Source organism: Tamandua tetradactyla, chromosome 1 (genome assembly GCF_023851605.1).
Source record: "Tamandua tetradactyla isolate mTamTet1 chromosome 1, mTamTet1.pri, whole genome shotgun sequence".
In the NCBI taxonomy this organism is placed as follows: Eukaryota; Metazoa; Chordata; class Mammalia; order Pilosa; family Myrmecophagidae; genus Tamandua; species Tamandua tetradactyla.
This window is the reverse complement of record NC_135327.1, coordinates 85,830,404-85,857,947: the sequence shown is the minus strand read 5'-3', so window position 1 is coordinate 85,857,947 and position 27,544 is coordinate 85,830,404. Positions and strand designations below refer to the sequence as shown.

Sequence of the window (27,544 nt, the reverse complement as noted above, 5' to 3'; positions counted from 1 at the left end):
TTTGGCATCAAATAGTGGTGAGATCTAACTTGTAGATCTGTATTGTAAATAATTCTTTATGCAGTTTCTGTTCCAATTGATATGCTTCTTTGCATGCACATAAACTCCTTTGTTTGCACCATTTCTGCTTTTCCCTTGTGATACGTTCATTTCAATGGACTGTGTTCATTTATGGCATTCTTAAAGTCAAATTTTAAAGAATTATTCCCATCATTCAATTGAGATGCTAGTTCTAAAATATTTCTCAGAATCCACTTTGCTCATTGATGATTGGATACCTCTTCCCACATCCCATACATTTAGACTATCCGTATTCCTTTCAGTCACCAAGTACCTCCCACATTTCTCTTCACCTGTGTAATATTTCCTGTCAAATTTCACTCATCAGCCTTCAACAGGATCCCTACTTGTAACTGTAAATTATGTTTTATTTATTTAGCAAATAGTTATTTGCCTACTGTGTACAAAGTATGGGTTAGGATGGTTGTTAAGCTAAATAATAGAATTACATTCATAGTGGATATGTAGAAAGTAGTTGAACCATCAATTTAACTGGTATTCTTTGAGAAAAACCTACTTGATTTGTTTGTTTAAATTAATTCTCTTGTCTGCCTCTTAACAAACTTAGGTTTCCTAGTGTTTTGACCTCAACCATTTTTACTTCCACTTGCCCTGGAATATCTCTCTCCTCCCCATATCTCTAGATTTAGCCAAGATGAGAAATGCTAGTGGTGTGCAGATCTGCTGTGCAGATCTCTTTCCTGAACTGGAGGCTTGGTTGGCTAAAGCACTGTTTGCTTTACTGTAACTTCCCCTGTGGTCTCTATCTCTGTCTGTGGCTGTTCTTTATATCCAGTCATCTGAAACATTCCAGGAGTTCTTCTTTGGATCTTTCCTCTTATTTCCAGTGTCTGCTCACCTCCCTGCTCCTAGCATACATACATAAACACACACACAAGAGATCCAGTGAAAAGTGTCTACAGCTGTCACCAAGCTGACTCGTTCTCTACTTTCCTCCCTGCCTTTACCTTAGTCATTACCATAGCTTTTTAAAATTTTTAGTATTTTAACATTTTTAATTGTGAAATACAACATCTATACAAAAAAAGAAAAAGCAATAATTTTCAAAGTACATTTTAACAAGTAGTTACAGAAGAGATTTCAAATTTTGTTGTGGGTTACCATTCCACAATTTCAGGTTTTCCTTCTCAGTTAGAGCCCCAGGTGTTCTTTAGGGTTAGCAGGAATGATATTGATGGGGATTTGGCAATCTATGGCAATTAGCAGTATCTAGCTGAAGCTTGCATGAGAGTAGCCTCCAGAATAACCTCTTGATTCTATTTGAACTCTCTTAGTTTCTGATATTTTATTACATTTCTTTTCCTCCTTTGGTCCATAACATATGTTGATCCCATGGGACCAGGACCAGGCTCATCCCTGGGAGTTATGTCCCACATTGTCAGGGAGATTTTCATCCTTGTATATCATATCCCATGTAGGGAGGAGGGTAATTGTTTTACTTTTAGAGTTGGATTTAGAGAGAGAGAGGCCACATCTGAACAACAAAAGAGGTCCTCTGAAAGTAATGCTTAGGCATAACTATAAGTAGGCTGAGCTTCTCCGCTACATAAATAAGCTTTGCCAGAGCAAGCCTCAAGAACAAGGGCTTGGCCTATTGACTTGGGGTCCCTAATGTTTTTAGACAGTATCAGATATTTCCCCAGTGGTAAAGTTTTATACTTCCATATTCTTTCTTCCATTGCTCAAGGCACTTTGTCAATACTTTTTTTTTTTGCATGGGCAGGCACCAGGAGTTGAACCTAGGTCTCCAGCACGGCAGGTGAGAACTCTGCCACTGAACCACTGTTGCCTACCTGCCAATACTTTTTAACTATCTGCTCAGCACACTCTGGGATGTATCAGGCATTACATTAAGCTATCTAGAATTACAAACTCTCATTCCTATTCTGGGCTTCCTGTGTTGGGGTTGTTTAAATGATCTATCCAGACAGGTTGAATTAGATTATGTGCTACAGAAAATTTAGGTTCTGAAAAAAATAAACCTTTTTTCCTCTGGTCTCAGTGTAGGTGAAGTTCTAAAATACAGTCAATGTCTTCCTTACTCCAGTATTCCGATTTACCTTAGTCCCAGTGTGATTGGCTTCCTTGTTATCTTTAATTGAAGCCTGATCTCTTTTTCTGTTACTTTAACAGTTGTTGTACGGGGTAGTGCTTACCTTGAGAATTACCATATTCCTTCTCTGAGTCTAGGTGTCACGCAGGTACCCAACATTTGAAGGAAATACCAGGTTATACATATATAGCACAGCCTTTCAAAATCTAGAAATAACAATTAGGCTCTGGGCTAAATGTGACTGCTATAAGAGCTTATAATCTAGGCCTCAGTTATCTTTTTTCTTTTTTATTATAAACAAGAAACATACAAACATTCTTGACATACAAGCATTCTTGACATGGTTATAATCAGTGGCTCACAATATCATCACACAGTTGTGTATTCATCACCATGATCATTTTTTTGAACATTTGCATCTCTCTAGCAAAAGAAAGAAAAAAAAAAAGAAAAAACTCATGCATGTCATACCCCTTACCGTCTCTTTAATTGACCACAGTATTTCAGTCTAATCAATTTATTTTAACCTTTGTTCCCCCTATTATTTGTTTATTTCTTATATCCATATTTTTCACTCATCTGTCCATACCATAGATAAAAGGAGCATCAGACACAAGGTTTTCACAATCACACAGTTCTATTGTGAAAGCTATATCTTTATACAATCATCTTTGAGAAGCATGGCTACTGGAGCACATCTGTACAGTTTCAGGTACTTCCTTCTAGCCCCTCTAATACACCATGAGCTAAAAATGGGATATCTGTATAATGCGTAAGAATAACCACCAGGATAACCTCTTGACTCTGAAATCTCTCAGCCACTGACACTTTATTTTTTCTCATTTCTCTCTTTCCCCTTTTGGTCGAGAAGGGTTTCTCAATCCCTTGATGCTGTGTCCCAGCTCATTCTAGGATTTCTGACCCACATTGCCAGGGAGGTTTACATCCCTGGGAGTCATGTCCCACGCAGAGAAGGGGAGGGCAGTGCATTTGCTCGCCGTGTAGGTTAAGAGAAAGGGGGCCTCAATGTTCTATAAGTATTTTCTAATGGTCATATATTATTTGTTATTCTGTTTCTGTCCTATTTTGCATCACATAATACCCCATGGGTTCATTCACAATGTTGCAAGCCACACGACTTCATTCCTTTCTGAGGAATGAAGCACGCTATTCGATCATATGTATACACCACAGTTTGCCATTCTACTTCTCAGTCAGTGATCTCCATCCTTTGGCCATCATGTATAATGTCCAAAGTCAACAGTCCACCAACACTCTCAATTTTAAATGATTTTCATTGTTTCCAAGAGAAAAATAACAGATAAACACACCCTCACCAAATAGAAAATCCAAACCTCCCTTGTTTTTTGTCCCCCCTGCTTTTATGCCTCAAAAAAGCAGGGAGGACAAAAAATTATTTATCCCCATATTATTTATCCCTAGTATTGCTGTGGTACTGTTGATGTCTTTTTGTTAAACATAGCCCATAGCATGCAATAGTAGTTTTCCACTTATACCCTGATATTGTACAACAACCATTTGTACAAGATTCATACCTTTGAAGTAGTTCATGCAAGAGCTTGTTCATATTTGTAGTGTTAATCAGTGGGATACATGGCTCTATTCAACCTCTTTTCAATCAGATTTACCTTCAATATGTAAATATTACTTATAGACCCATTAATGAACTGCTTTCACATCTATCCATTCTCTTACATTTAAGTTCAACCTCTTTAGCTAACTGTTTACCCTTCTCTAGCTTCCGTGTCACTTTAGGTTCCCTATATCCTGTATTGTAAGCCTCTGAGTTTACCTTTCCCATGTTCATAAAAGCGAAATCATACAGTGTCTATCTGTCCTTTTTGATGTCTGGCTTATTTCAGTCAGCATTATGTCCTCAAGTTTCATCCATCTTGTTATGTGCTTCAGGATGTCATTTTGTCTTACTGCTTATAATATTCCATAATATGTATATACCACATTTTGTTTATCTCCTCATCTGTTGATGGGCACTTGGATTGTTTCCATCTTTTGGCAATTGTGAATTATGCTACTATGAACATCAGTATGCAAATGTCTGTTTGTGTCACTCCTTTCAGCTCTTCTAGGTATGTACTGAGTAGTAGTATTGCCAGGTCATAGGGCAACTCTATATTTAATTTTCTAAGGAGCTGGCAGACTGTGTTCCATAGTGGCTGTACCATTATATATTCCCACCAGCAATGTATAAGTGTTCCAGTTACTCTACAACCTCTCCAACATTTGTAGTTTCCTGTTTAATAGCAGCCATTTTTACAGGTGTGAGATGGTATCTCATTGTAGTCTTGATCTGCATTTCCCTTTTATCTTATGAAAATGGGCATGTCTTCATATGCTTTTTAGTCATCTGTATTTGCTCTTTGGAAAAATGCCTATTCATATCGTTATCCCATTTTATAATTAGATTGTTTGTTCTTTTGTTGTTGAGTTGTATGATTTCTTTATGTATACAGAATACCAAGCCTTAATCTGATATGTGATTTCCAAATATTTTCCCCCATTGAGTTGGCTGCCTCTTCACCTTTTTGACGAAGTCTTTTGAGGCATAAAAGCATATGATTTGAGGAGTTCCCATTTATCTATTTTTTCTTTTGTTGTTTGTGCTTTGGGTGTAACATTTAAGAAGCTACTTATTATTACTAGGTCTTGAAGATGTTTCCCTGTATTTTCTTCTTGGAGTTTTATGGTACTGATTCATATATTTAGATCTTTGATCCACTTTGAGTTAATTTTTGTATAGGGTGTAAAGTAAAGTTCCTCTTTAATTCTTTTGTCTATTAATATCCAGTTTTCCCATGCCCATTTATTGAAAAGGCTGTTCTCTCCCAGGTCAGTGGATTTGCGGGGCCCTGTTGAAGATCATTTGACCCTAGATTTGTTAGTCTATCTTTGCACTCTCAGTTCGATTCCATTGGTTGATATTTCTATCTTTGTGCCAGTACTGTGCTGTTTTGACCACTGTGACTATAATGAGCTTTAAAGTCAGGAAATGTTTGTCCTCCCTCTTTCCTCTTGTTTTTTAGGATATTTTTGGCTGTTAGAGGTCTCTTTCTCTTCTAAATAAATTTGATAACTACCTTTTCCAGCTGTTCAAAGTGGGTTGTTGGAATTTTTATTGGTGTTACATTGAATCTGTATCAGTTTGTCTAGAATTGACATCTCAATGACATTTGGCCTTTGTATCCATATGCCCAGATTAGGTCTTCTTTTAGTTTTTTTTAAGCAATTTTTATAGTTTTCTGTGTACAGGTCCTTAACATCCGTAGTTAAACTTATTCCTAGATATTTGATTCTTTTAATTGCTATTTTGAATTTTTTTTTTATTCTTAATTGTCTCAGGTCATTGCTTGTGTACAGAAGCATTACTGGTTTTTGTACATTAATCTTGAGTCCTGCCACTTGGCTGAATTTACTAGCTCAGGTAGCTTTGTCCTAAATTTCTCAGTGTTTTCCAAGTTTAGGATATTGCCATCTGCAAATAATGAAAGTTTTACTTCATCCTTTCCTGTTTGGATGCCTTTTATTCCTTTCTCCTGCCTAATTGCTGTAGCTGAAACTTCTAGTATGATGTTGAATAATAGTGGTGACAGTGGGCTGTCTTCATCTTACAGGGAATGCTTTCAATCTCTCACCACTAAGTATGATGCTGGCTATGGGTTTTTCATATATGTCCTTTATGATATTGTGGAACTTTCTTCGATTCCTGCCTTTTGAGATGTTTTTATAAGAAAAGGATACTGAATTTTGTTGAATGCTTTTTCCACATCAGTTGATATATGTGAGTTTTCCCTTTTGATTTGTTAATGTTCTGTATTACAATGATTAATTTTCTTGTGTTGAGCCACCCTTGCATGCCTGGAATAAACCCCACTTGGTCATGCTGTATAATTCTTTTAAAGTGTCGTTTAATTCAATTTGCTGGTATTTTGTTGAGTATTTGTTGCCTCTGTGATCATTAGGGAGATTGGTGTTTAGTTTGCCTTTCTTGTGATGTTTTTATCCCATTTTGGTTTTAGAGTGATGTTAGCTTCTTAAAATGAGTTAGGTGATGTTCCTTTTTTCTCACTTTTTTGGAAGAGTTTGAGCAGAAATGATATTAGTTCTTTTTGGGATATTTGGTAAAATTCCCCTGTGAAGCCGTCTGGCTCTGGACCTTTCTTTGTAGGAAGATTTTTGATAACTGATTAAACCTCTTCACTTGTAATTGGCTTGTAGAGACTTCTGTTTGTGTATTTCTTTTCAATTTGATATAGATTGTTTGTGTGTTTCTAGGAACTTGTCCATTTCATCTTGTCTAGTTTGTTGGTGTATCATTGTTCAAAGTATCCTCTTAGATTTTTAAAATTTCTTCAGAATTCATGTAACAACCACCCCCCGTCTCATTTCTGATTTTATTTGCAGTCTGTCTCTTTTTTTCTATGTCAGCCTAGCTAGTGGTCCATCAATTTTATTGATTTTCTCAAAGAACCAAGTTTTGGTTTTGTTGATTCTATTGTTTTATTTTTCCCCAGTTTGCTTATTTCTACTCTAATCTTTGTTATTTCTCTTCTGTTATTTGCTTCGGGGTTAGTTTGCTGTTCTTTCTCTAAATTCTCCATGTGAACAGTCAGTTAAGTACTTGATTTTTGCTCATTTTTCTTTTCTTTTTTTTTTTTTATAGTATTTAGGGCAATAAATTTCCTTCTTAGCATTTCCTTTACTGCATCCCATAAGTTCTGATATGCTGTATTCTCATTTACATTCATCTCCAGATATTTACCAATGTCTCTAACAATTTCTTCTTTGATCCACGGATTGTTTAAGAGTATATTGTTTTATCTTCATTTATTTGTGTAAGTTCTGATTCTTTGGTGGTTATTAATTTCCAGCTTCAATCCACTGTGGTCAGAGAAAGTGCTTTGAATAATTTCAGTCTCATTAAATTTATAAATACCTGTTCTGTGACCCAGCATATAATCTATCCTGAAGAACATTCTGTGAGTACTTGAGAAGAATGTATATCCTGGTATTTTGGGGTGTAACGATCAATATATGTCTGTTAGATGTAACTCATTTATCACATTCAGTTCTCTGTTTCCTTGTTGATCCTCTGTCTGGTTGTTCTATCTATAGTGGAGAGTAGTGTATTGAAGTCCCACAATTACTGTTGAAACATCTATCACTTCCTTCAGTTTTGCCAGTGTTTGCCTCATGTGCTTTGGAACTCCTTGATTGGGAGCGTAAACATTTATGATTGCTTTTTCATCTTGGTGAATTGTTTTTTGTTAATATGTGGTGTCTTTCCTTGTCTCTTATGACATCTTTACATTTTAAGTCTGTTTTATCAGATATTAGTATAGCTACTCCTGCTTTCTTTTGATTACAGCTTCCATATAATGTCTTATTCCATCCTTTCACTTTCTTTCTTTTTTTAACTCAGACGGTTAAAAACCTTTTATTGCTTCTCACTAAGAACAGAGAAATGATCCAATAAACATTGTCATTTTAACAGATTGAAAACCAAATTCTTGTTTTGTATGAAAATACATCTAATAGGAAAACTATTAAAAATCTTATAAAACTATAAAATCTATATCCACCCATTTTGTCCTACACATTCTTGTTTCTCAGTCTGCAACAGTCAGTTATTTTACTTTAGGGAAAAAAGTACTTTTTCCTTATAAAAAAAAACAACAACACTTCCTGCATACTTTACATATTTAGTTTGCCCAAAAATATCTTGAAATCAATCTTCAACCAAACATCCTACAAAACACAATTCTTTTTTTTTTTTTTGCGTGAAAAATAACATGTATACAAAACAACAATAGGGCAGGCCACTGTGACTCAGCAGGAAGAGTTCTCGCCTGCAGTACCGGAGACTGGGGTTCGATTCCCAGTGCCCACCCATGCAAAAAAAGCAGTATATTTCAAAGCAAATCATACCAATCAAATGGAGTACAGATTTCACAGCTTGGTATGGGTTACAATTCCACGATTTTAGGTTTTTACTTCTAGCTGCTCTAAATACTGGAGACCAAAAGAAATATCAATATAATGATTCAGCAGTCATACTCATTTGTTAAACCCTACCTTCTTTGTATAACTCCACCATCACCTTTGATCTTTTTCCCATCCATCCTTTCACTTTCAATCTAATTGTGTCCTTGGGTCTAAAATGCATCTCTTGTAAGCAGCATATCAATGGATCTTTTTTTTTTAATTATTATTTTCAACTCTTTTTGTTGTGTAGTGTAACATATACACAAAGCAAAGAAATAAAAATGCAATAGTTTTCAAAGCACTCTTCAACAAGTAGTTGCAGGACAGATCGCAGGGTTTGTCATGAGCTGCCATACGATCCTCTCATATTTTTCCTTCTAGCTGCTCTGGAATATAGGAGGCTAGAGGGCTTAAATATTTTTTTATCATCACAATAAACTTTTTTCCTTTTTTTTTGTGAAAAATAACATATATACAAAAAAGCTATAAATTTCAAAGCACAGCACCACATTAATTGTAGAACATATTTCAGAGATTGACATGGGTTACAATTCTGTGCTTTTAGGTTTTTACTTCTAGCTGCTCTAAAATACTGGAGGCCAAAAGAGATATTAATTTAATGATTCAGCAATCATATTCATTTGTTAAATCCTATCTTCTCTGTATAAATAACTCCACCATCACCTTTGATCTTTCCATCCCTCTTTTTAGGGGTATTTGGGCTATGGCAATTTAAAATTTTTCATTTTGGAAGGGTCTGTCACTAACAAGGGGTAGGAAGATGGAACTATCTGATGTTCTAATAGGCTGGGCTAGGTTTCAGGACTTATTTGGACCAGGGACCCATCTGGAGGTTGTAGGTTTCTGGAAAGTTACTCTAGTGCATGGAACCCTTAATGGACTCTTACATCTTGCGCTAGGTGTCCTTTAGGATTGGCTGGAATGGTCCTGGTTGGGGGTTGGCAGGTTATGATAGGTAGCAAGGTCTAACTGAAGCTTGCATAAGAGCGACCTCCAGAGTAGCCTCTCAACTCTATTTGAACTCTTTCTGCCACTGATACTTTATTATTTACACTTCTTTTCCCCCTTTTGGTCAGGATGGAATTGTTGATCCCATGGTGCCAGGTCTGGATTCATCCATGGGAGTCATCTCCCATGTCGCCAGGGAGACTTTCACCCTTGGATGTCATGTCCCAAGTAGGGGGGCAATGATTTCACTTGTAGAGTTAGGCTTAGAGAGAGTGAGACTACATTTGAGCAACAAAAGAGGTCCTCAGAAGTAACTCTTAGGCATGCCTGTAGGTAGTCTAAGCTTCTTTGCTACCTACATAAGCTTCACAAGAATAAGCCTCATGATCGAGGATATGGCCTATTGATTTGGGTATTCCTAAAGTTTGACATAGTATCAGGGGATTCCCTGATGGTAAGTTTTAATAGTTCCATATTCTTTCTCCCATCCCTCAGAGGACTTTGCCAATACTTTTTGATTATCTGCTTAATATACTCTAGAATATATCTAGGCGTTACAATAATCAATACAGGATTAAAGGACCTCTTTCTTATTCTGGGCTCCCTGTGTTTCAGTTCAAATGAGCTGCACAGATAGGTTGAGTTAGATTATGTGCTACAATAAATTTCAGTTCCAGACCAAATAAACCTTTCTTCCTTCTTCCATTGGTCTCAAAGAGTATATGTGGTTCTAAAATATAGACAGTCTTCCTTACCTCTGTGTTCTGAATTACTTTAACTCCAACCTGTTTGGCTTCATTCTTATCTCTAAATATCAGGTTATATATATAAAGCAGCCTCTCAAAATCCAGAAATAATAATCACCACTCCAGACTTAATGTGTCTGCTTTAAAAACTTACAATCTAGGCCCCTGTTTTCTTATAAGCATTTTCTCAAGGTGACCATAGCATTCTTGTTCTTTTGTTTCTGGCTTATTTTGTCTCACCCAATGTCCCTCATGTTCATTAACATCGTTGCATGCCTCATGACTGTTCTGTTTTGTAGGAGCATAACCTTCGTTCTTGAGTTACCATTGTTCACCAATCTACTTCTCTTTCAGTGCATCTTTTAGCCACCTGCATTCATTGGGCATCATGTATAGGACCCAAAGTCCACAGTCTATCAACACTCTCAATTTTAGATAATTTCATTGTTCCCAAGAGAAAGAAAACCAATAAACACACCCTCACCAAACAGGAAATCTAAACCTCCTCTTAACTCTTGTCCTTCTCCCCATTGTTTACCTCTGCTGTTGTTGTGATAGTGCTGATGGTTTCCTTTTGAACATAGCTCATAGCATGCAATAGCAGTTTTCCCCCTGTACCCTGGACTTAAACACACTTTGTACAAGAATCATATCTTTGAAGTAATTCTTGCGAGAACTAATTCATATTTCTAAAATATTAGAAATAATATTAATCGGTGGGACACTTAGGTCTATATTCCATCATGTGTTTGGTCCACTCGTCTGTTGATGGGCATTTGGTTGCGATTTGATGACGATTGTGAATAATGCTACTATGAACATCAGTGTGCAAATATCTGTTTGTGTCATTACTTTCAGCTCTTCTGGGTATATACCAAGTAGTACTATTGCTGGGTCATAGGGCAACTCGATATTTAGTTTCCAAAGGAACTGCCGAACAGTCTTCCATAGTGGCTGCACCATTATACATTCCCACCAGCAGTGCATAAGTGTCCCAGTTTCTCCACATCCTTTCCGGCATTTATAGTTTCCTCTTTAATAGTAGTCATTCTTATAGGTATGAGGTGGTATCTCATTGTAGTCTTGATCTGCATTTCCCTTATAGCCAATGAAAATGAGTATCTCTTCATGTGCTTTTGAGCCATCTGTATTTGTTCTTCAGGAAAATGTCTATTCATATCTTTACCCCATTTTATAATTGGATTGTTTGTTCTTTTGTTGTTGAGTTGTATGATTTCTTTGTATATACAGTAAGTCAAACCTTTGTCCGATATGTGATTTCCACATATTTTCTCCCATTGAATTGGCTGCCTCTTCACCTTTTTGACAAAGTCTTTTGATGTGCAGAAGCGTTTGATTTTGAGGAGTTCCCATTTATCTATTTTTTCTTTTGTTACTTGTGCCTTAGGTGTTAAGTTTAGGAAACTACCTCCTATTACTAGGTCTTGAAGATGTTTCTCTACATTTTCTTGTAGAAGCATTATGGTGCTAGTTCTTTTATTTTGGTGTTTGATCCACTTTGAATTAATTTTTGTGTAGTTTGTAAGAAAGGGATCCTCTTTCATTCTTCTGGCTATTGATATTCAATCCTTCCATGCTCAATTATTGAAAAGACTATTTTGTCCCAGTTCAGAGGTTTTGGGGCCTTGTCAGAATCAGTTTACCATAGATTTGGTGGTCTGTTTGTGCACTCTCAGTTCCATTCTATTTGTCAATGCTCCTATCTTTGTGCCAGTACCATGCTGTTTTGAATACTGTGGCTTTATAATAGGTTTTAAAGTCAGGGAGTGTTAATCCTCCCACTTCTTTCTTCTTTTTTAGGATGCTTTTAGCTGTCCCTTCCAGATGAATTTGGTAATTAGCTTTTCCAAATCTTCAAAGTAGGTTGGAATTTTGGAATTGGTACTGTGTTGAATCTGTAGATCAATTTGGGGAGAATTGACATTTTAACTATGTTTAACCTGCCTATCCATTAGCCGGGAATGTCTTTCCACCCATTTAGATCTCCTTTGATTTCTTTTAGCAATGTTTTTGTTGCTTTCTTTGTACCAGTCCTTTACATCCCTAGTTAAGTTCATTCCTAAGTACTTCATTCAATTGTCCTGTCTTCTAACTTGTTCATTCTTTTTTCTGCCTATTCTAATCTGCTGTTGTGTGTCTCTAATATATTTTTTATTTGAACTATGGCATCTTTCATCTCTGAGATCTCCTATTTTCTACTTTTTCTAATTCTTCATGCTCTTCCATTGTCTTCTTGATATCCTTTATGTCATTATGAACATCCTCAATTATTTGTTCCAATTTCCATGTCCCCTCTGATGTTTTAATTTGGTCGTTTAGCTGAACCACATCTGCATGAATCTTCATGTGCTTTGTGTTTTTTTGTGTTTGGAACATTAGATTATCTTGATAAGTTTATTTTGCAAGTTGATTTCCTTCACTTGTCTGAGATTTATTTGCTTGGATTTGCATTGAATGTCCCTTTTGGACTTGATTTGTCAGTACTTCCCCATCTACACAGGGGTCTGTTAAAAGCTAGTTAGACACACAGTTTGCCAGACTGCACTTTCTGCTTCTATCTAGCAGATGTTGCCTTTGAGATTCCTCCTCCCCTCGGGCTTGTTTCTCCCAACCTGCAGCGGCCAGCAGAAGATCCAGTGAAATTCCAGTCAGAGCTGGTGGTCCTTATTCACGCTGAGAGCTGTCAACCTCAGGTCTGGGGGGGTTGAACATTGTGTACATCAGTGGAGGTTCTACTTATGGGCCTGAAGGACCTGGTCACCTCTGGCTCCTGCTTGAGATGACCTTGGTTTGGGGCACTTGGTATTTCGGCTAGGCTGGTCCCAGTGCCTAGTGGTGCAGCCGGTCATGGTAGGTTGTTAGGCATGCTTTTGGATTCCCCATGGGAGCTCCCAGCTGCTGAGGTGCACAGGTAGATCTTCCAAACTAGCTGTTGGGGTAGGTTGGAATGGAGGGATTGTCCATTCCTTCAGACCCACACTTCCCAGCATGCTGCCTCCCGCCCCCAGTGGAGTCATGGCCAGAAGTACTCACCCTGTTTTTTCCGTTTCAGTTTCTCTGCTTTTTCATCCAGGAACCTCCCTTTGTAGGGTAGAAGACTCCCTGATTACTCACACCCTGGAACTGCAGTCCTGGTCTTTTTTCTGTCCCTTCTCTCATTGTTCTATGAAGCAGGGATTACTTAGCCTATCCTGTTCTGCCATCTTCCTGGAAGTTGCTCTCTCATTGCTTTTTATTGTATATCGTGCTTCTAGTCTGGGTACTCTCCCATCCTTCACACCCACTCGGTCCAAAAAATAGTTTTCAAAGAAAATCCTGGAGAGGGGAGTGTAAGGATAGTTTGATGGTGGAATTCTCCACCTGCTGTGTGGGAGACCTGGGTTAGATTCTCAGTCCTTGCACTTCCCCAAAATAAGCAAGCAAAACAAATAGAACCAAAGAAACAAAAATTCAACAAATGGTGCTGTAATAACAGAATACTCACATGGAAAAATAATGAAATGTGACCCCGCCATATGGCATACAAAAAAAAAAAATCCTGTAGAGATTCCCATAGTCCTTACCAGAAAAAAAAAATTGTCTTAACTTTTCTTTCCCCTACCATCAATGAAAGCCTTATCCATTTCTGTCTCTTTTCTTAGTTCTTGGTTCTTAGTAGAAGTTCAGTGAATTTGTGTTTGAGGTAAGTGTGATCCTTTCCATCAGCAAATAAGCTGTTATCTCTCCTAAAAACACCTCTCTTGGCCCCTTATTTCTCCTCCTTTGTCTCCTTTTCATCTAAACTCTTTTAGAAATGTTGTCTCTACTTGCTACTTCTAATTTTTCTCCCTTCTTCTGTCTTGAGCTCTCTCCATTCAGGCTTTCTACTACTCCTCCTCTGACCCCTCTCCTTTTAAGTTCACCAGTAATCTTTATTGATTGATTTTCTTTTGTTTAACTTGACCTATTTGACATTATTGATCACTCTCTCCTGTTTGAAACGACTTCTTCAATTGATTGTCAGTATATCATGTTATGATTTTCTTACTAACTCTCTTGAGCATGTAAGGCAGTGATTTTAAGCTATTTTGTGGTAACTGATCTCCAATAGTCCTGTGTAATTCCTCATCAGACAGTTGTACATAGGCATTTGAACAGAATCCTGAGTACAATAACTGGGAATTCTGGGTTTCCACCCCTCTCCAAGTCCCTAAATTATCTATGGTTCCCCACAGAGGGATTAGCCAAAGAGGTGGGAGGAACATGCAGTTCAGTACAGTATAATTAAAGTCAAGGAAAGAGCAAGCCTTTCAAGAAGGAAGGAATGGTTGGTATTGGTGAGTTCTTTTTGTAGACTGAACTGAATCTGCTGGGTTTTGAAAGAAGGAGCTTATTGTGACTTGGCTAGCTGTTTTAGTGAAATGGAGAGGGTAGAATGGGGTTTTTGGTGGGTTGGGGAGGGAATAGAGGTGAAGTATAGAGTTTGTGAGTATAGGCAATCTTAGAAATTTGCTTCTAAAGGGGAGGGAGAGAGCTGATGTGGCTGAGGGGAATGAGGACCTGAAGTGTGATTTGTGTTTGTTTTGTTCTTTATGAGGAGATGTAAGTCACTTTTTAGTATCAATGGGAAGGAGTTAGTAGGAAACAAAAGTTTGAAGATATAGAAAAGAGAGGTGGTAACTGATGGGATGGGGGTAAATCATTGAAGAAGTGAGAGAATGAAATCCAGTGCACAGTAAAGGAAACAGTTTTGGACAATCTTCCAGTGTGATAAGAAGAAAGAAGGAAAGCAGTGTGTGGAGCCTGGCACTTTTAGAGCTGTGGTGGCAGAAGACTGATAGGCTTCTGTCAGATAGCTTCTGCTTCGTTCATCCTTAGGAAAAGGAAAGTGGTGGGTGTAATACTTTTTGCAGGATGGAAAAGAAAGCTGACTTGGAAACTGGGGTTTAGGGAGTAGTGTTGCTACTCAGATGGACATGAAACCATACATTTATAGTGGACCCAATCAACACAATAGTGAAGTTTTTATCTAGGTCTATTCAAATAGCCCGGATATAAACACGGAGACGACGGGTTAATCCAGGGTTGGGGTTTTGCCAGACAAGAGAATTGGAAGTACGGTTGAGGTGAGGGTGTTAAAAGATATTGCTAAGATACTTAGATGTGAAGGGTCATGAGGTCTAACCTGGATGGAGTTGTAAGAAAACAGGTGGGGATGGATAGAAAGAAAAACGTCAGATTACCAGTGGTCCCCATGAGGCCAAAGATCAGGGTTTGGTAGGAATTCTTGAGTAGGAGGGCTAAAGAGTTTGGAGGTATGATTAGAGTGGGATGTTTCAGTTTAGGATTTCAAAGATGAAATAGATTTCAAGTAATGGCTGAACTGGAGTAGTGGCTAAGGTCTTTGGAGTTGAAATGTTCCTACAACTTGTTTTTATGTTTCTTGCCTTGCCTGTATGAAGCCTTCTTTTTTTTTTGAGGAGGGTTTCCTCAGATATTATAGACACCAGTCAGATTTTCCCCAACCAGACAGGCCCATGTCTCAGGAGAAAATTATAGCCAGCATCAGTTTTCCATAAGGGTGAGACTCAGCAGATTGACAGACTTTCCTATGAAGCCTGTAGACTGTTTTCCTATCCAGCCCAGCATATGGCATTTGTCTGTCAGTGGCTTCCCATCAGCGTGATGTGGTACCTTTAACTTCAGCAGACTCTCACTGCTGGAGGTCATGGTTGAGACACAGGGGAGGTAATATGATGGTTTTAATTGCTTCAGTTTTCCAGTTCCTGGGGCCTGAATTCCTTGAAGGAGGGATTCCACTTGAACAAGTTCCTACCTTTCTCTAGGGAAGATACGCTTTTCACCTGACTAGTTACTTTGTCTCTCAGACAAACTTAATTCTGCCCTTGTCTGGGTCAGTGCTGGAGCCTGAGAGGGCTTCCAGCTCTATCTAATGAGCTATTAAGGAGCAGTGAAAAAGCAAAAGAGAAGCCTTTTTAGGGCAGGACCCCTGCAGCTCAAGTTGGTTAGTGAAGAGCTTAAGTTGGCTCTTTGTGCCCCCTTTTCTTGGGGTCCAGCCCTTTTCCTGTAGTTTTTGCTATCTGACTCAAAAAGACTCTCAATTTTTTTGTGTTTTCTGTCAGCCCTGCCTCCTCTGAGGGAACAAAAACTCCTTGTACATTTAGTGCTTATTCTAGGTTTATCTGTTCTGGGTGCCTGTTTCAGCAATTGGAGCTAGATTAAGCTAAGTCCTTGCTGCTAATAAAGTCTCTTTCCTTTCCTCTCAGGGAAGCAGCCTGCCATGCCCATAGGGAAGGGGTGCCAGCATCCGCGGCTTGGAGGACTCAGAGTTCTGTGTGGGGTTTTAGGTGTTCCACCAGGTCCAGACTGGTATACACTGGGTGTCCAGTCACTGATGTTTCCCCAGCAGTTGTCACAGTTGTCACTGATGTTTCCCCAGCAGTTGTTCTGTACTGTTCTGGTTATTTATTAGCTACTATGGAGGATGAACTAAATTCCAGACCTCACTAAGTTGCCTTCTTGCCTGCCTCCAGTTATTCTTATTCTTACTGTTATTCTTATTATAGCTACTATTACTTTAACCCATATAATCTTTTGTAAAAGAAATAAACATTTTTATTCCAAAGACTTGCAAATAATTCTTAAAAAGACTCAAAAGGGAGATTTTTTTCTCTCCTTTCCTTTTTTCTTCTCTTTTGTCCTCTCATCTGTTTTTGACCTTTGTTTACTTTAGATTTTACCTACTGAGTAAATAATAATGAAATGGTATCCCGATGTACAAATTATTGCCAGATTGTATAGGTGTCAGTTGAGATAAGTGACATAGAGGGAATTGTTTGTCCCCTTCACTTTAATTGGCTTACATAATGAACTCTGAGAATTTTCATTCTCTCTTGCCTTCTAGTCTCTAGAAAAGATTTTACTTACTGGAAATTAGTAAGAATGTGAACTAATACTGGGGTCTGTGATGTTCTAAATATGTTTGGCCTCTTTCACATAATGAAATCTATAATTTAGAGAAATTTATCTCCTTTCATTTTATTTTTGTAGGACATTCACTGTCAAAACACTCCCCTCAAAAAACATCAAGTGGCTTCAAATACCCCATCGCTTCCAATAACAGAAAAGGTGACAGAAAATCAAACACAGGACAAAACTTCCAGTAGAGAACCTGCAGGTCAGTATTTTCTCTTTCTACTTCACTTTGCATGTAGCTCTGTCTTAATCTATCCTAGTTTCCTTTGAAATTGGAAAGCCGAAATGCTGCTTTGGTGTAAAAAGATCTTTTTCTTCATTTATAGCTATGCAATATGATTTTTCCTCAATTTTGTTTCCAGAGAACTCATATACTATGAAAAAGGGTACAAATTACTACTTTTTTTTTTGGAGAAAAATTTGATATTATCTCTTGAAATGTAAAATGTGCATGCCCTTTCATTCAACTTTTTGAGTATTTCTATAAGTGAATCCCTAGAACTAATGTGCACAGGTATATGTATAAGGAGAGTCATTGTAGCTCTGTTTGCAGTAATAATAAGGTTAAAATGACCTACATGTCCATCAGTAGAAGACTCCTTAAATAAATTGTGGTAAATCATGTATTTAAATATCATGTAGCTGCTTAAAAAGCTTTGTATGCAATGACATAATATATCATGGACACTATTTTTAAATGAAAAACAAATTGTGCAACAATATGTTTGATCATCTTCTGATCAAACAAGCAAAAAAAGTCATATATATACATGCATACATAGGAAGAAAACTGAAAGAACAAACAATAACCTTATAATATTGGTGTCCCCTTTGTCTTGGTGAGAAGGAAGAGAATGGTGGGCTAGTTGAGAGAGGTTTTTGGATTCTCTGCATTATGCATTTTTAAATTTGAGTATTTTAAAACAAACGTATTATTTTATAATCAGAGAAAAAGAAATATAAGATTTCTTAACTGACAAATATGGTCTTAAATACTTTTTAGGTTTCACTGAATGTGAAATGACGAAGTCTAGCCCTCTGAGAATAACACTGTTTTTAGAAGAGGATAAGACCTTAAAAGTAACATCAGAACCACAGGTTGAGCAGCAGACTGGTTGGTTTTTATTCTTTATTTCTTATTAATTTTGGACACGCTTTAAGACATGATATTGGTAAAAGCACATATTTAAATATGCTGCATTCCTTTACTTTGGAATGTCTTATGATTTTGTAATACTCTTTTTTTAAATGAGGATATACTGTAGCAGCCACAAGATGCAGTACAGTTAACAGTTACTTTTAGATCACAGACCCTTCTGAAAATCTAAGACTGTCATTCACTCTCATGGATATTGCCCTCCTATAATCTGCATATACTGTTAAAGCCCTTTCAGGCCCTTGATGCCTATCTGAACTCTAGGTTAACAACCCCTGCCCCAGATGACATTACTATTTTCCCATTATTGACTGCCATGTAAAAAAAGCTGCTTCCAACAACAGAGAAAGTGATTTGAAAGAATATTTTTCCTAACTCTGATGATTTTGGCTCTTATCCTATAATTTGAGTTCTGAATTAATTTTCTTTCTTTAATCCGAAAGATTGAATCAGCTTTTGGTGAACCCAAACTTCATTGCTTAGAAAATGTTATTGGAACTTGGAAAATTACTTTGGTTTCATATATATTAGAATTAATTTAATTTTGTTTGTTTGTTTAGGAGGTGCTTTCCCATAGGGTGTTTTCTGTGTTTATTTAGTAAGCATGTGAATGTTAGGTCTTCTCTGCTACCCCTTCCATTCTTAAAGGTCTGAATCATACTACTACCTATTGCGATATTTTTCAGAATTAGTACGTGAAATTGTGATGAGTGTGGATGATGATGATATCAATAGTTCAAAAGTGATTAATGACATCTTCAGTGATGTCCTGGTGGCAGGTGAACTGGATGTGGAAAAGAGTCAAGAGGAGGTGGATCAATTAGAAGCAGAAAGCAGTGAGGAACAGGAAGATGCACTGAATATCTCGTCAATGTCATTACTTACTCCATTAGCACAGACAGTTGGTGTGGTAAGTCCAGAGGTAAGAAAAGACCAGATGTAGACAGTTCTGTGCTATGAAGAAACCAAACAGTTTTGGAACCCCTCTTTTTTGTTGTTGCTAGATAGGGATTTGGCATTCTGTAGCCAGGGGCATTTTTCAAACCAGACCTCAGTTCTCTGCTTGAAATTCTTCAGTGTTTTTCTTTTGTCCTTAGATAAAATTCAGACTCTATAAGATGATTTATAAGGCTAGACATTTGGGCTCAAACCCTGGCTCTGTCATTTATTATCTATTTGTTAGGTTATTTAGCCTCATTCTGTTACAGTTCCTCATCTGTTAAATAAGACTAGTAATAGTACCTGCAACATAGGGTTGTGAATTTTAAATCAGTATATTAGTGCCAGTCATATAACTAACATTAAATGAAAACTAGCTACTATTGTCAGCTATCATCTTAAATTGAGAAATTGCAGCTCTGCTTAGAAATTGAATGGAATAACATTGTTAGAAAGTTACAAATGTAGGTTTCAGCTGTCTTGGTATTTTTATTTATTCGTTTACTTTTCAGGAACTTATTTAATTTGCTTGATTTTGTGATAAATCAATTAGCTTATCAGGAAGGATTATTTCTTAATAGTGAGAAAAATTCATTCAGCTTAAAGTCAGTGTTAATTATCTATAGGCTCTACTAATACCTGGTATGCTTCTTTGCAGAGTTTAGTTTCCTCACCTAGATTGGAATTGAAAGACACTAGCCTAAGTGATGAAAATCCAAAGCCAGGAAAATTCCAGAGAACTCGTGTCCCTCGAGCTGAATCTGGTGATAGCATTGGTTCTGAAGATCGTGATCTTCCTTATAGGTACAAATATTTTTGGAAGACATTCACTCACTAAGGATCATAGTTTAGATTCTTGACATAACAAATTATGTCACAATTATTAATTATTCATCTTTTTTAAAGTTTGAAATAATGGTTGTTAGCTTCTCTTTCAACGAATGGCACTTTCCATTTTTGTGGCATTCTAATATACTCACTAAAGAATAGTGTTTAGTTTGTGTTGCTGGATTTCTAATAGAGTGTAACTTGTTTCCTGAAGCATTGATGCATACAGATCTCAACGATTCAAAGAAACAGACCGTCCTTCAATAAAACAGGTGATTGTTCGGAAGGAAGATGTTTCAAAATTGGAAGAAAAAAAGAATGCCTTTCCTTGTCAAGTTAATATTAAACAGAAAATACAGGTATGTACTTCTGTGGGAAAGGGTTTAAAATGTTTCCTACACTTTGAGGACAAAAGCAAGACTTATTCATTTCTTTGCCTTAAGTGACTGGAACAGGGTCTGACTTGTAGGAGTTCAGTAAACCTCTTTTATATTTACTTGAATTTCTGAAAGCTCCTCTTTATTTGAAAAGTTGGAAGCTTATTGGTTGCTGAAATATTGATTTTTAAACATGTTTGTCATAAGTATATCTATTAGTTGAGTAATGGTAGTTTTTCTCTGAGAGGTTCTTTCATACTAAGAAAAGCATTTAGAGAAATACAACATACATGTAATTTAAAATTAATCTTATTATTCTAAATTAGCCCCAATAATTTTAGTAAGTATAAATTTGAAGTCTTTTCTAAGGAAGAATATTTATAGTGTAAGTATTATCTTTATAGCATGTTAAATGTTTTTGGTGTATTGTCTCAAAATTTGAGCAGTGAAACTAACATTTTGACTTTATTCTCTGGAAACTTTGGAGCTTATCTGATCAGATTAGTTAGACTTAAAGTTTAAATAAAGTGAAAAATGGTAATTCAGAGTGTGTGTTTTTTCCGCTCTCTCATTGGTTTCACTAGGAACTCAATAACGAAATCAATTTACAGCAGACAGTGATCTACCAAGCTAGCCAGGCTCTTAACTGCTGTGTTGATGGAGAGCATGGGAAAGGGTCATTAGAAGAAGCTGAAGCAGAAAGACTTCTTCTAATTGCAAGTATGTGCACTGTACCTATAGAAATTCCAATAAAATTTCAAACCACTGGAAAGCTCATTTTGTCCAGTGTATGCAAAAATCTCTAATTTTAAAGAATCGGCTTTCTCTGATAAATCTATATCAATTGATCTATCATTTGTTTCTTGTATTTAAACATTTAAAAAACATAAAGTTTGCATGAAAGATGAAAGAAACTGGAATATAGTTGAAGAAATTGTAATTGTGAAAGTATCCTAAGAATAAATAAATGTATAATATTCTTTATATATACTTTATATATACGTACTCTGTATGTATATCTTTAAAAACTGAATTTTGTTTATGTGTGGGGGTGATGGCAGGAGATACTGGAGTTGGAGAGATTATACTTCAAAACTGACAAAAGTTGAAGTATTAAATTATAAGAACTTGATAAATAGATGAGCAATCAAGGTTTTAACTATCTGTATGAAGAAACAGGCAGTGATTTTTGTCTTTGGTCTTAGTTACAATTGTTTCAAGAGTGTTTTTGCTTGAATTGGCTCTCATTTATAAGCAGTTGCAATTTTAGCATTTGGAGTATTAACTTGTTTACTTTTAAACAGCTGAGAAGAGAACACTTTTGCTTGATGAACTGAATAAACTGAAGAATGAAGGGCCTCAGAGGAAGAATAATGCTGATACCATGTCCCAAAGTGAATTCGTCCCATCCAAAGGATCAGTTACTTTGTCAGAAATCCGCTTGCCACTAAAAGCAGATTTTGTCTGCAGTACAGCTCAGAAACCAGGTATAGTGATTTTTATTCACATCATATATAGATCAAATGTTAATTTCTGAACCTCACCTGAATTGGAATTGTACAAGATAGAAACAGGTAGAGAGCATGCATCAAGATAGATATATAAAATTAGCCAGGGAAAATTTCATATTTAGGGTCCCCAATCCACACAATGATGGACACAGCTCTGAGAGTAAGGCTAGTTAAGAATAATTTTGAATGAAAAATATTTTTCAGATGCTGGTGCTTAATTTCTGTTTTACGTACTTTGCTTAAATGTTTTTATAACAAAGCAGACCTTTTGACTTTCATTAATGGATTTTATTATGAAATGTACTGGGGTGTCTAAAATAACTTATTTACTTTGTTACACTTAAAATTCACCCCATTATAAAATATGTTCTACAAATCCTGAAATGTGGGAATGAGGCGCAGGGTGATGAAAGTATTCTATTTAATTTTTATTTCTTTTGCCCCTCTAGATTGAGTAATCATGGTAACTTTTTCTCCTAAGCAATGTATTCTGTTAAAAATTGTATGTAATGACTCCCAGGGGTATAAATCTCCCTGGCAATGTGGAATATGACTCCTGGGGATGAGTCTCACCCTGACGTCATGGGATTGAGAAAGACTTCTTGATCAAAAAGGGGAAGAGAAATGAAACAAAGTACAGTTTCAGTGGCTGAGAGATTTCAAAAAGAGTCAAGAGGTCACTCTGGAGGTTATTCTTATGAATTATATAGATATTCCTTTTTAGGTTTTAGTGGATTAGAATAGCTAGAAGGAAATACTTGAAACTGTTAAACTGAATTCCAGTAGCCTTAATTCTTAAAGACGATTGTATAACTATACAGCTTTTACAGAGGGACTGTGTAATGGTGGAAATCTGTGGCTGACATTCCTTTTAACCAGTGTATGGACAGCTGAGTAAAAAAATTAAGGACAAAAAATAGATAATAGTCAGGGAGTAAGAGGTATGGGAAGTTCTGGGTTTTCTTTTTCATTTATATATATATATACACACACACACACACATATATACATATATATATGTATTTGGAGGAATGAAAATGTTCAAAAATTGATTGTGGTGATGAATGCACAACTATATGATGATTCTGTGAATCATTGATTGTACACTTTGGATCATTATAGGGTATATGTATATATTTCAGTAAAATTGCATTTAAAAAGGAGCCTGCCCATCCCCTCCTCCCAAAAGATGATAATTTAAGCAAAGTAAATGAAAGAGAAATTCAGCACCAGCATCTGGAAAACAGGGCAGGATAATTATAGCAAGGTTGACAGAATTGTTTTTCTTAAATGTCAGATAAGTTTTTAAAGGTCCTTTTAAAATTTATTTTTATTCAAACATTCCCTTTGAGGGAAAGGTATCATGGGAATTAGATAACTGGTTCTAATTAATGCTGTTGTCTGATTTGGGAAGGGTGCAGACAGAAACTTATTGGCAGTTTAATATGTACCTTGAAATATGTGGATATTTAATGACAACTAGTGAAGAAATAGTTTGTATTTTTATTAGAATTGATCTCAGATTAGCCTTCATAGAAATAGAGTATTTTAATCCCAGTTTTGAAAGGACAAACCATAATTTAACTTTTGAGTTATATCCTATTAGCTAAAGAATTATGGGTCAAAAGATAAAATTCAAAGTTGGCAGAAATTGTGGGATGTAGAGTGAAATAATATGATGTGGCAGAATTTAAGTTATTTCAACTCATATAATAGGGAGAGACCTTTATGATGCTCATTCCAGGAATATGGCTCTTTGCTTCTAACTTACTTAGCTTTTTTTTGTGTCTGGACAGTTGATTTTGGTAATTTTAATAATCAATTTTGTATTAATTAGTTGCAGTATTACTTTATTCCTTTTTTCCCCCAGAATGCTGATTAACTAAATCTGATTTTGCTTGTACTAATTATATAATGTGATTTTACTTTTTGCAGATGCAGCAAATTACTACTACTTAATTATACTAAAAGCAGGAGCTGAAAATATGGTAGCCACCCCATTAGCAAGTACTTCAAACTCTCTTAATGGTGATGCTCTGACATTCACTACTACATTTACTCTGTAAGTGAATTAGGCTTTTGATGATTAAAACACATTTTTTAATAGAGTTAATACAGTCTGAGTATACAGGTGAAATTTATAACCCTTAAAATGTATTATGCTTGTCCTTTTTATATGGACAAGCAACCGACTTTTCGATGTCTTGGTTTAACTCTTTTACATATCTCTGCTCTTTCCCTCCATTGTATAGCACATTTCTTCCATGTATAGATATTTAATATTTTGAAGTTATGTTTTATTTAATATTTTGAAGTTATATGTAATATTAACTATTATAGTTATGATATTAATTAAAATATATGTAACCTGGACCATGAGTCTCTTCCTTTATGCTTTCAATCTCATAATGAAGTTAATCATCAATCTTAATGGAAAGATGTATTTAGCATCACAGATTTATTTTGAAACTACAGAGTTAAATATAACTTGAAAAAATTACTTTTATTACTGATGATCTTGAGTTGTAAATTATAAGGAAACTATTTCTGACTTGTATGATAGGAACAGATAGACTATCATGAGTAATCATGATCCTGAGAATAAGTTATTGATATAATTAGGCCTGATAATTCCATTTTCTCTATGCTTACTTGACAACTACCATTTCTAGCATCTTAAAACTTCCCTCAAGGCATGAATTTTTATATTCCTTAAAGGTTTATAATGATGTCATTAGTTAAAACAGAGTAAATTTACTTTAAGAGCTTTGTAACAATAGTCATGGTATAATTTTTTCTTCAAGGTTTTTCTTACAACTTTATTCAATGCTTTATTTTTCTAGGCAGGATGTGTCCAATGACTTTGAAATAAATATTGAAGTTTACAGTTTGGTAAGTAGTTAATGCTTCCTAAAGTAACCAGTAGTTTATTTTTCTTGAAGATAATAACATTTTAAAACTAATCATGCTTTTGGTTTATGCATAGGTACAAAAGAAAGATACCTTAGGCCCTGATAAAAAGAAAAAAGCATATAAATCCAAGGTGAGAATTAAAAAGAACCCTAGTAAAATTATTCTAATCATAAAAAATAGATATCATTATACTGATTTTCTTAAGTATAATTTCTAATGAATATGACATTTTTAGATTAACTTTATGCCCCCAGATTCTACATCTTGCAATTAATAGGTATGAATAATGAAAGTAAACTTATAATGAGTAATCATGATCCTGAGAATAAGTTCTTGATATAATTAGGCCTGATAATTCCATTTTCTCTATGCTTACTTGACAACTACCATTTCTAGCATCTTAAAACTTCCCTCAAGGCATGAGTCCTATATTAGTAGGGAAGAATGATATGGTCACTATGCAGGCAGAGGAGATAGAACCTCTGGCTTGGCTTTTAACATTCCCAGTCCTTGCTGTTGTCCTTATTCTAAGTCATCATTAAAAAAATTTTTTTCTGGCATTAACAAAAAAGTAATAAGCAATATCAGTAAATCCTTAATACTGCATTCATATCTAAGAATTATTTTATATGTGGGAGTATCTCAAGGTTGGTTTTAAGCTCTGAATCATAATGTTTAACAGAAAATATTACCGAGCTATTTTTCTTTCGAGGCTATTACTCCAAAGCGACTCCTGACATCTATAACCACGGTAAGTAGAGCTTTAAAAAAATTGAACCTTCCTTGAGAAGTCTTCACTTTGTACAGATGATTGTAAATTGGTTACATTAGCATTCTGGAAATCTTTAAAATATATTAAGGGTGAGATGGGTATATGTAAATCCTGATATTTATATAGGAAAATGTTTTCTAAAATATAGTCTTTGTAGTATTAAAGAGTTTTGTATCTAATATTTGAATCTTTGCATCAGATAACTCAAATAACTTGTTCTTCACACCTTTTTCAGAAAAGCAATCTTCATTCTTCAGGTGAGTGATCTTGAACCATTTGAAACTCTGGAATAAGGAAAATAACTACGTTTTTCAATTGCATACTTATATATGGAAGTCATCTTGACTTATTAGTGTTTACTTTAGTCTCCCCTGGAATAGTAGTATTTTCCTATATGTGTTTTTTAGTAACACTTAAGAGTACTGGCTAGAAGAGCATCCTGTCTTGTTGCTCCTATGTCACATGGCACTGTAAATCATCAGCCACCACACTATTCAGGCTCTAGCAGGCAGTTGCGTGTCTGATACCTGGTCATTCAAAAATTGCATCAGGTAGCATCATTCTTCATACCAACTTCTATTTTTTGCAGATTTATTTTGTGCTATCCGTACTGTGGAGTTTACTTCTTTAACCTTCTCAGGTCATGGCTGGCATTGCATCAATTCAGAAAAGCATCTTTGTAATTCACTGAGAACTGGGGTGACAATAAAACAGGAAAGGCCTTCTCTAGAATGGCCTTAGCCCTAAGTTTTCAAAAGAGGTTGGGACAGAGCTAGTTTTACTCACTTTCTTTTAAGCTCTTCGTCTCTTCTCCACTAAACAGAGTAACTAAGCGGAACTATGCAGTGATAGTCTCTGCTGCTGATTCTGTCACCCTAGACTATAAATAGAATGACATCTTTTCCATGTCTCTTATGGGAAAATTTTATTAAGTGCACACATTTTAGCTTCTCTGTTTTTAAAAAACACATTTGTCTCAAATGTTAAGGTGTGCTGGTACTTTATTTAAGTTAAATATAAAGTACTTTACAGTTTTCTTTCATTAGCAAACATGTTGAGATTTTCCTTTATTTCTCCCTATTCAAAAGATGTAAGGAAATGAGGCAGCTTTCACCATGGCAATTTAATTTCTTTCTACTAGGCCAGGGGAAAGGAATTATTTACGCTTGCAAAAGTCATCCTGAGCTAAACTTCATTTCTTTTTTCTTTGCAGTTGTGGCCAGTCCAGGTGGTCTCAGTGCTGTGCGCACCAGCAACTTTGTCCTTGTTGGATCTCACACACTGTCGTTATCCTCAGTAGGAAACACTAAGTTTGCTCTTGACAAGGTAATCCAACTTTATTTATAAGGGTGTGTAAATGTGTGTATGTATGTTTTTAATCTTAGAAAAATTAGATCAACAAAATGCCACAGTGCTTTGAAGTATTTGAAATTTTTGGCGGAAAATTCATTGTCTTAGAATTATTCATTTTAGCTCTGCCGGGGTTACCTAAATGGTATATTTTTTGATATTGAAAATCTTTCTCCCTTGTATTTTAATAGTTAAATCTTCAGGATCGTTTGTGCTGGTGTATTCTTTTAAATGTCCCTTCCGACTGTAGAAATATTACTTCTGTTTCGATACTAAGTTTAGCTTTAAAACATATCTTGTCTATTTGAAGTGATATTTTGAAATAATATTTTGAAATGAGCAATATTTTGTGGATTTAGTTTTGCAAGATAGAAAAAAGTAGATAACTTAACTACTCCCATACTCCCCTCCTAAATTAAAAAACCTCGAAATTCAAATTTGCATGATATCATAATTGAGTGCTTTTTCACCATTATGTGATCTATAAGTAAACTGTTAAATAGCTAACTAGAACATTTTAAGGAGTAATAGAACTGGAAGCAAACTGTTCTTTTGGTTGACTTCTGCTGTATATAAAACAATGGTATTTTAAAACATTGCAAGAGATTTCTGTAGTCAGAATGTAGAGATAAAGAAGTATAGAAATCAGGAGACCTAGCTTCTCGTATTTGCTCACTCTAGTTAGTAATTTAATCTTTAAGTTTGTGTGAAGTTACTTCACTTCTCTAGGGTCTTGTTTTTCTGGTGTAGAATATTAGATTAGATTAAAACAATCTAGCTTTAAAATTCCATAAAATATTTTTCTGTTAGTTGATGGACGAAATTTATAAAA

General features: G+C 35.7%; 1 protein-coding gene across 11 annotated transcripts in view; it reads left to right on the top strand.

The window, feature by feature from the left end:
- Positions 1-27,544, top strand: part of ANLN (anillin, actin binding protein) — a 146,200-nt gene that overhangs the window by 51,365 nt on the left and 67,291 nt on the right. For 9 of the 11 annotated variants that reach the window (XR_013159173.1, XR_013159172.1, XM_077119750.1 and 6 more), the window contains 13 exons: positions 16,942-17,068; positions 17,870-17,980; positions 18,709-18,944; positions 19,620-19,765; positions 20,004-20,148; positions 20,751-20,886; positions 21,471-21,653; positions 23,613-23,739; positions 24,521-24,569; positions 24,664-24,720; positions 25,303-25,341; positions 25,598-25,619; positions 26,576-26,688. Coding sequence is in view for 9 of the 11 variants with exons in the window: in XM_077119750.1 (XP_076975865.1) it covers positions 16,942-17,068; positions 17,870-17,980; positions 18,709-18,944; positions 19,620-19,765; positions 20,004-20,148; positions 20,751-20,886; positions 21,471-21,653; positions 23,613-23,739; positions 24,521-24,569; positions 24,664-24,720; positions 25,303-25,341; positions 25,598-25,619; positions 26,576-26,688 (1,491 nt within the window). In the remaining 2 variants the exon portion in view is untranslated. The remainder of the gene's footprint in view (positions 1-16,941; positions 17,069-17,869; positions 17,981-18,708; positions 18,945-19,619; positions 19,766-20,003; positions 20,149-20,750; positions 20,887-21,470; positions 21,654-23,612; positions 23,740-24,520; positions 24,570-24,663; positions 24,721-25,302; positions 25,342-25,597; positions 25,620-26,575; positions 26,689-27,544) is intronic. The other 2 variants (XM_077119741.1, XM_077119735.1) reach the window with 2 other exon arrangements.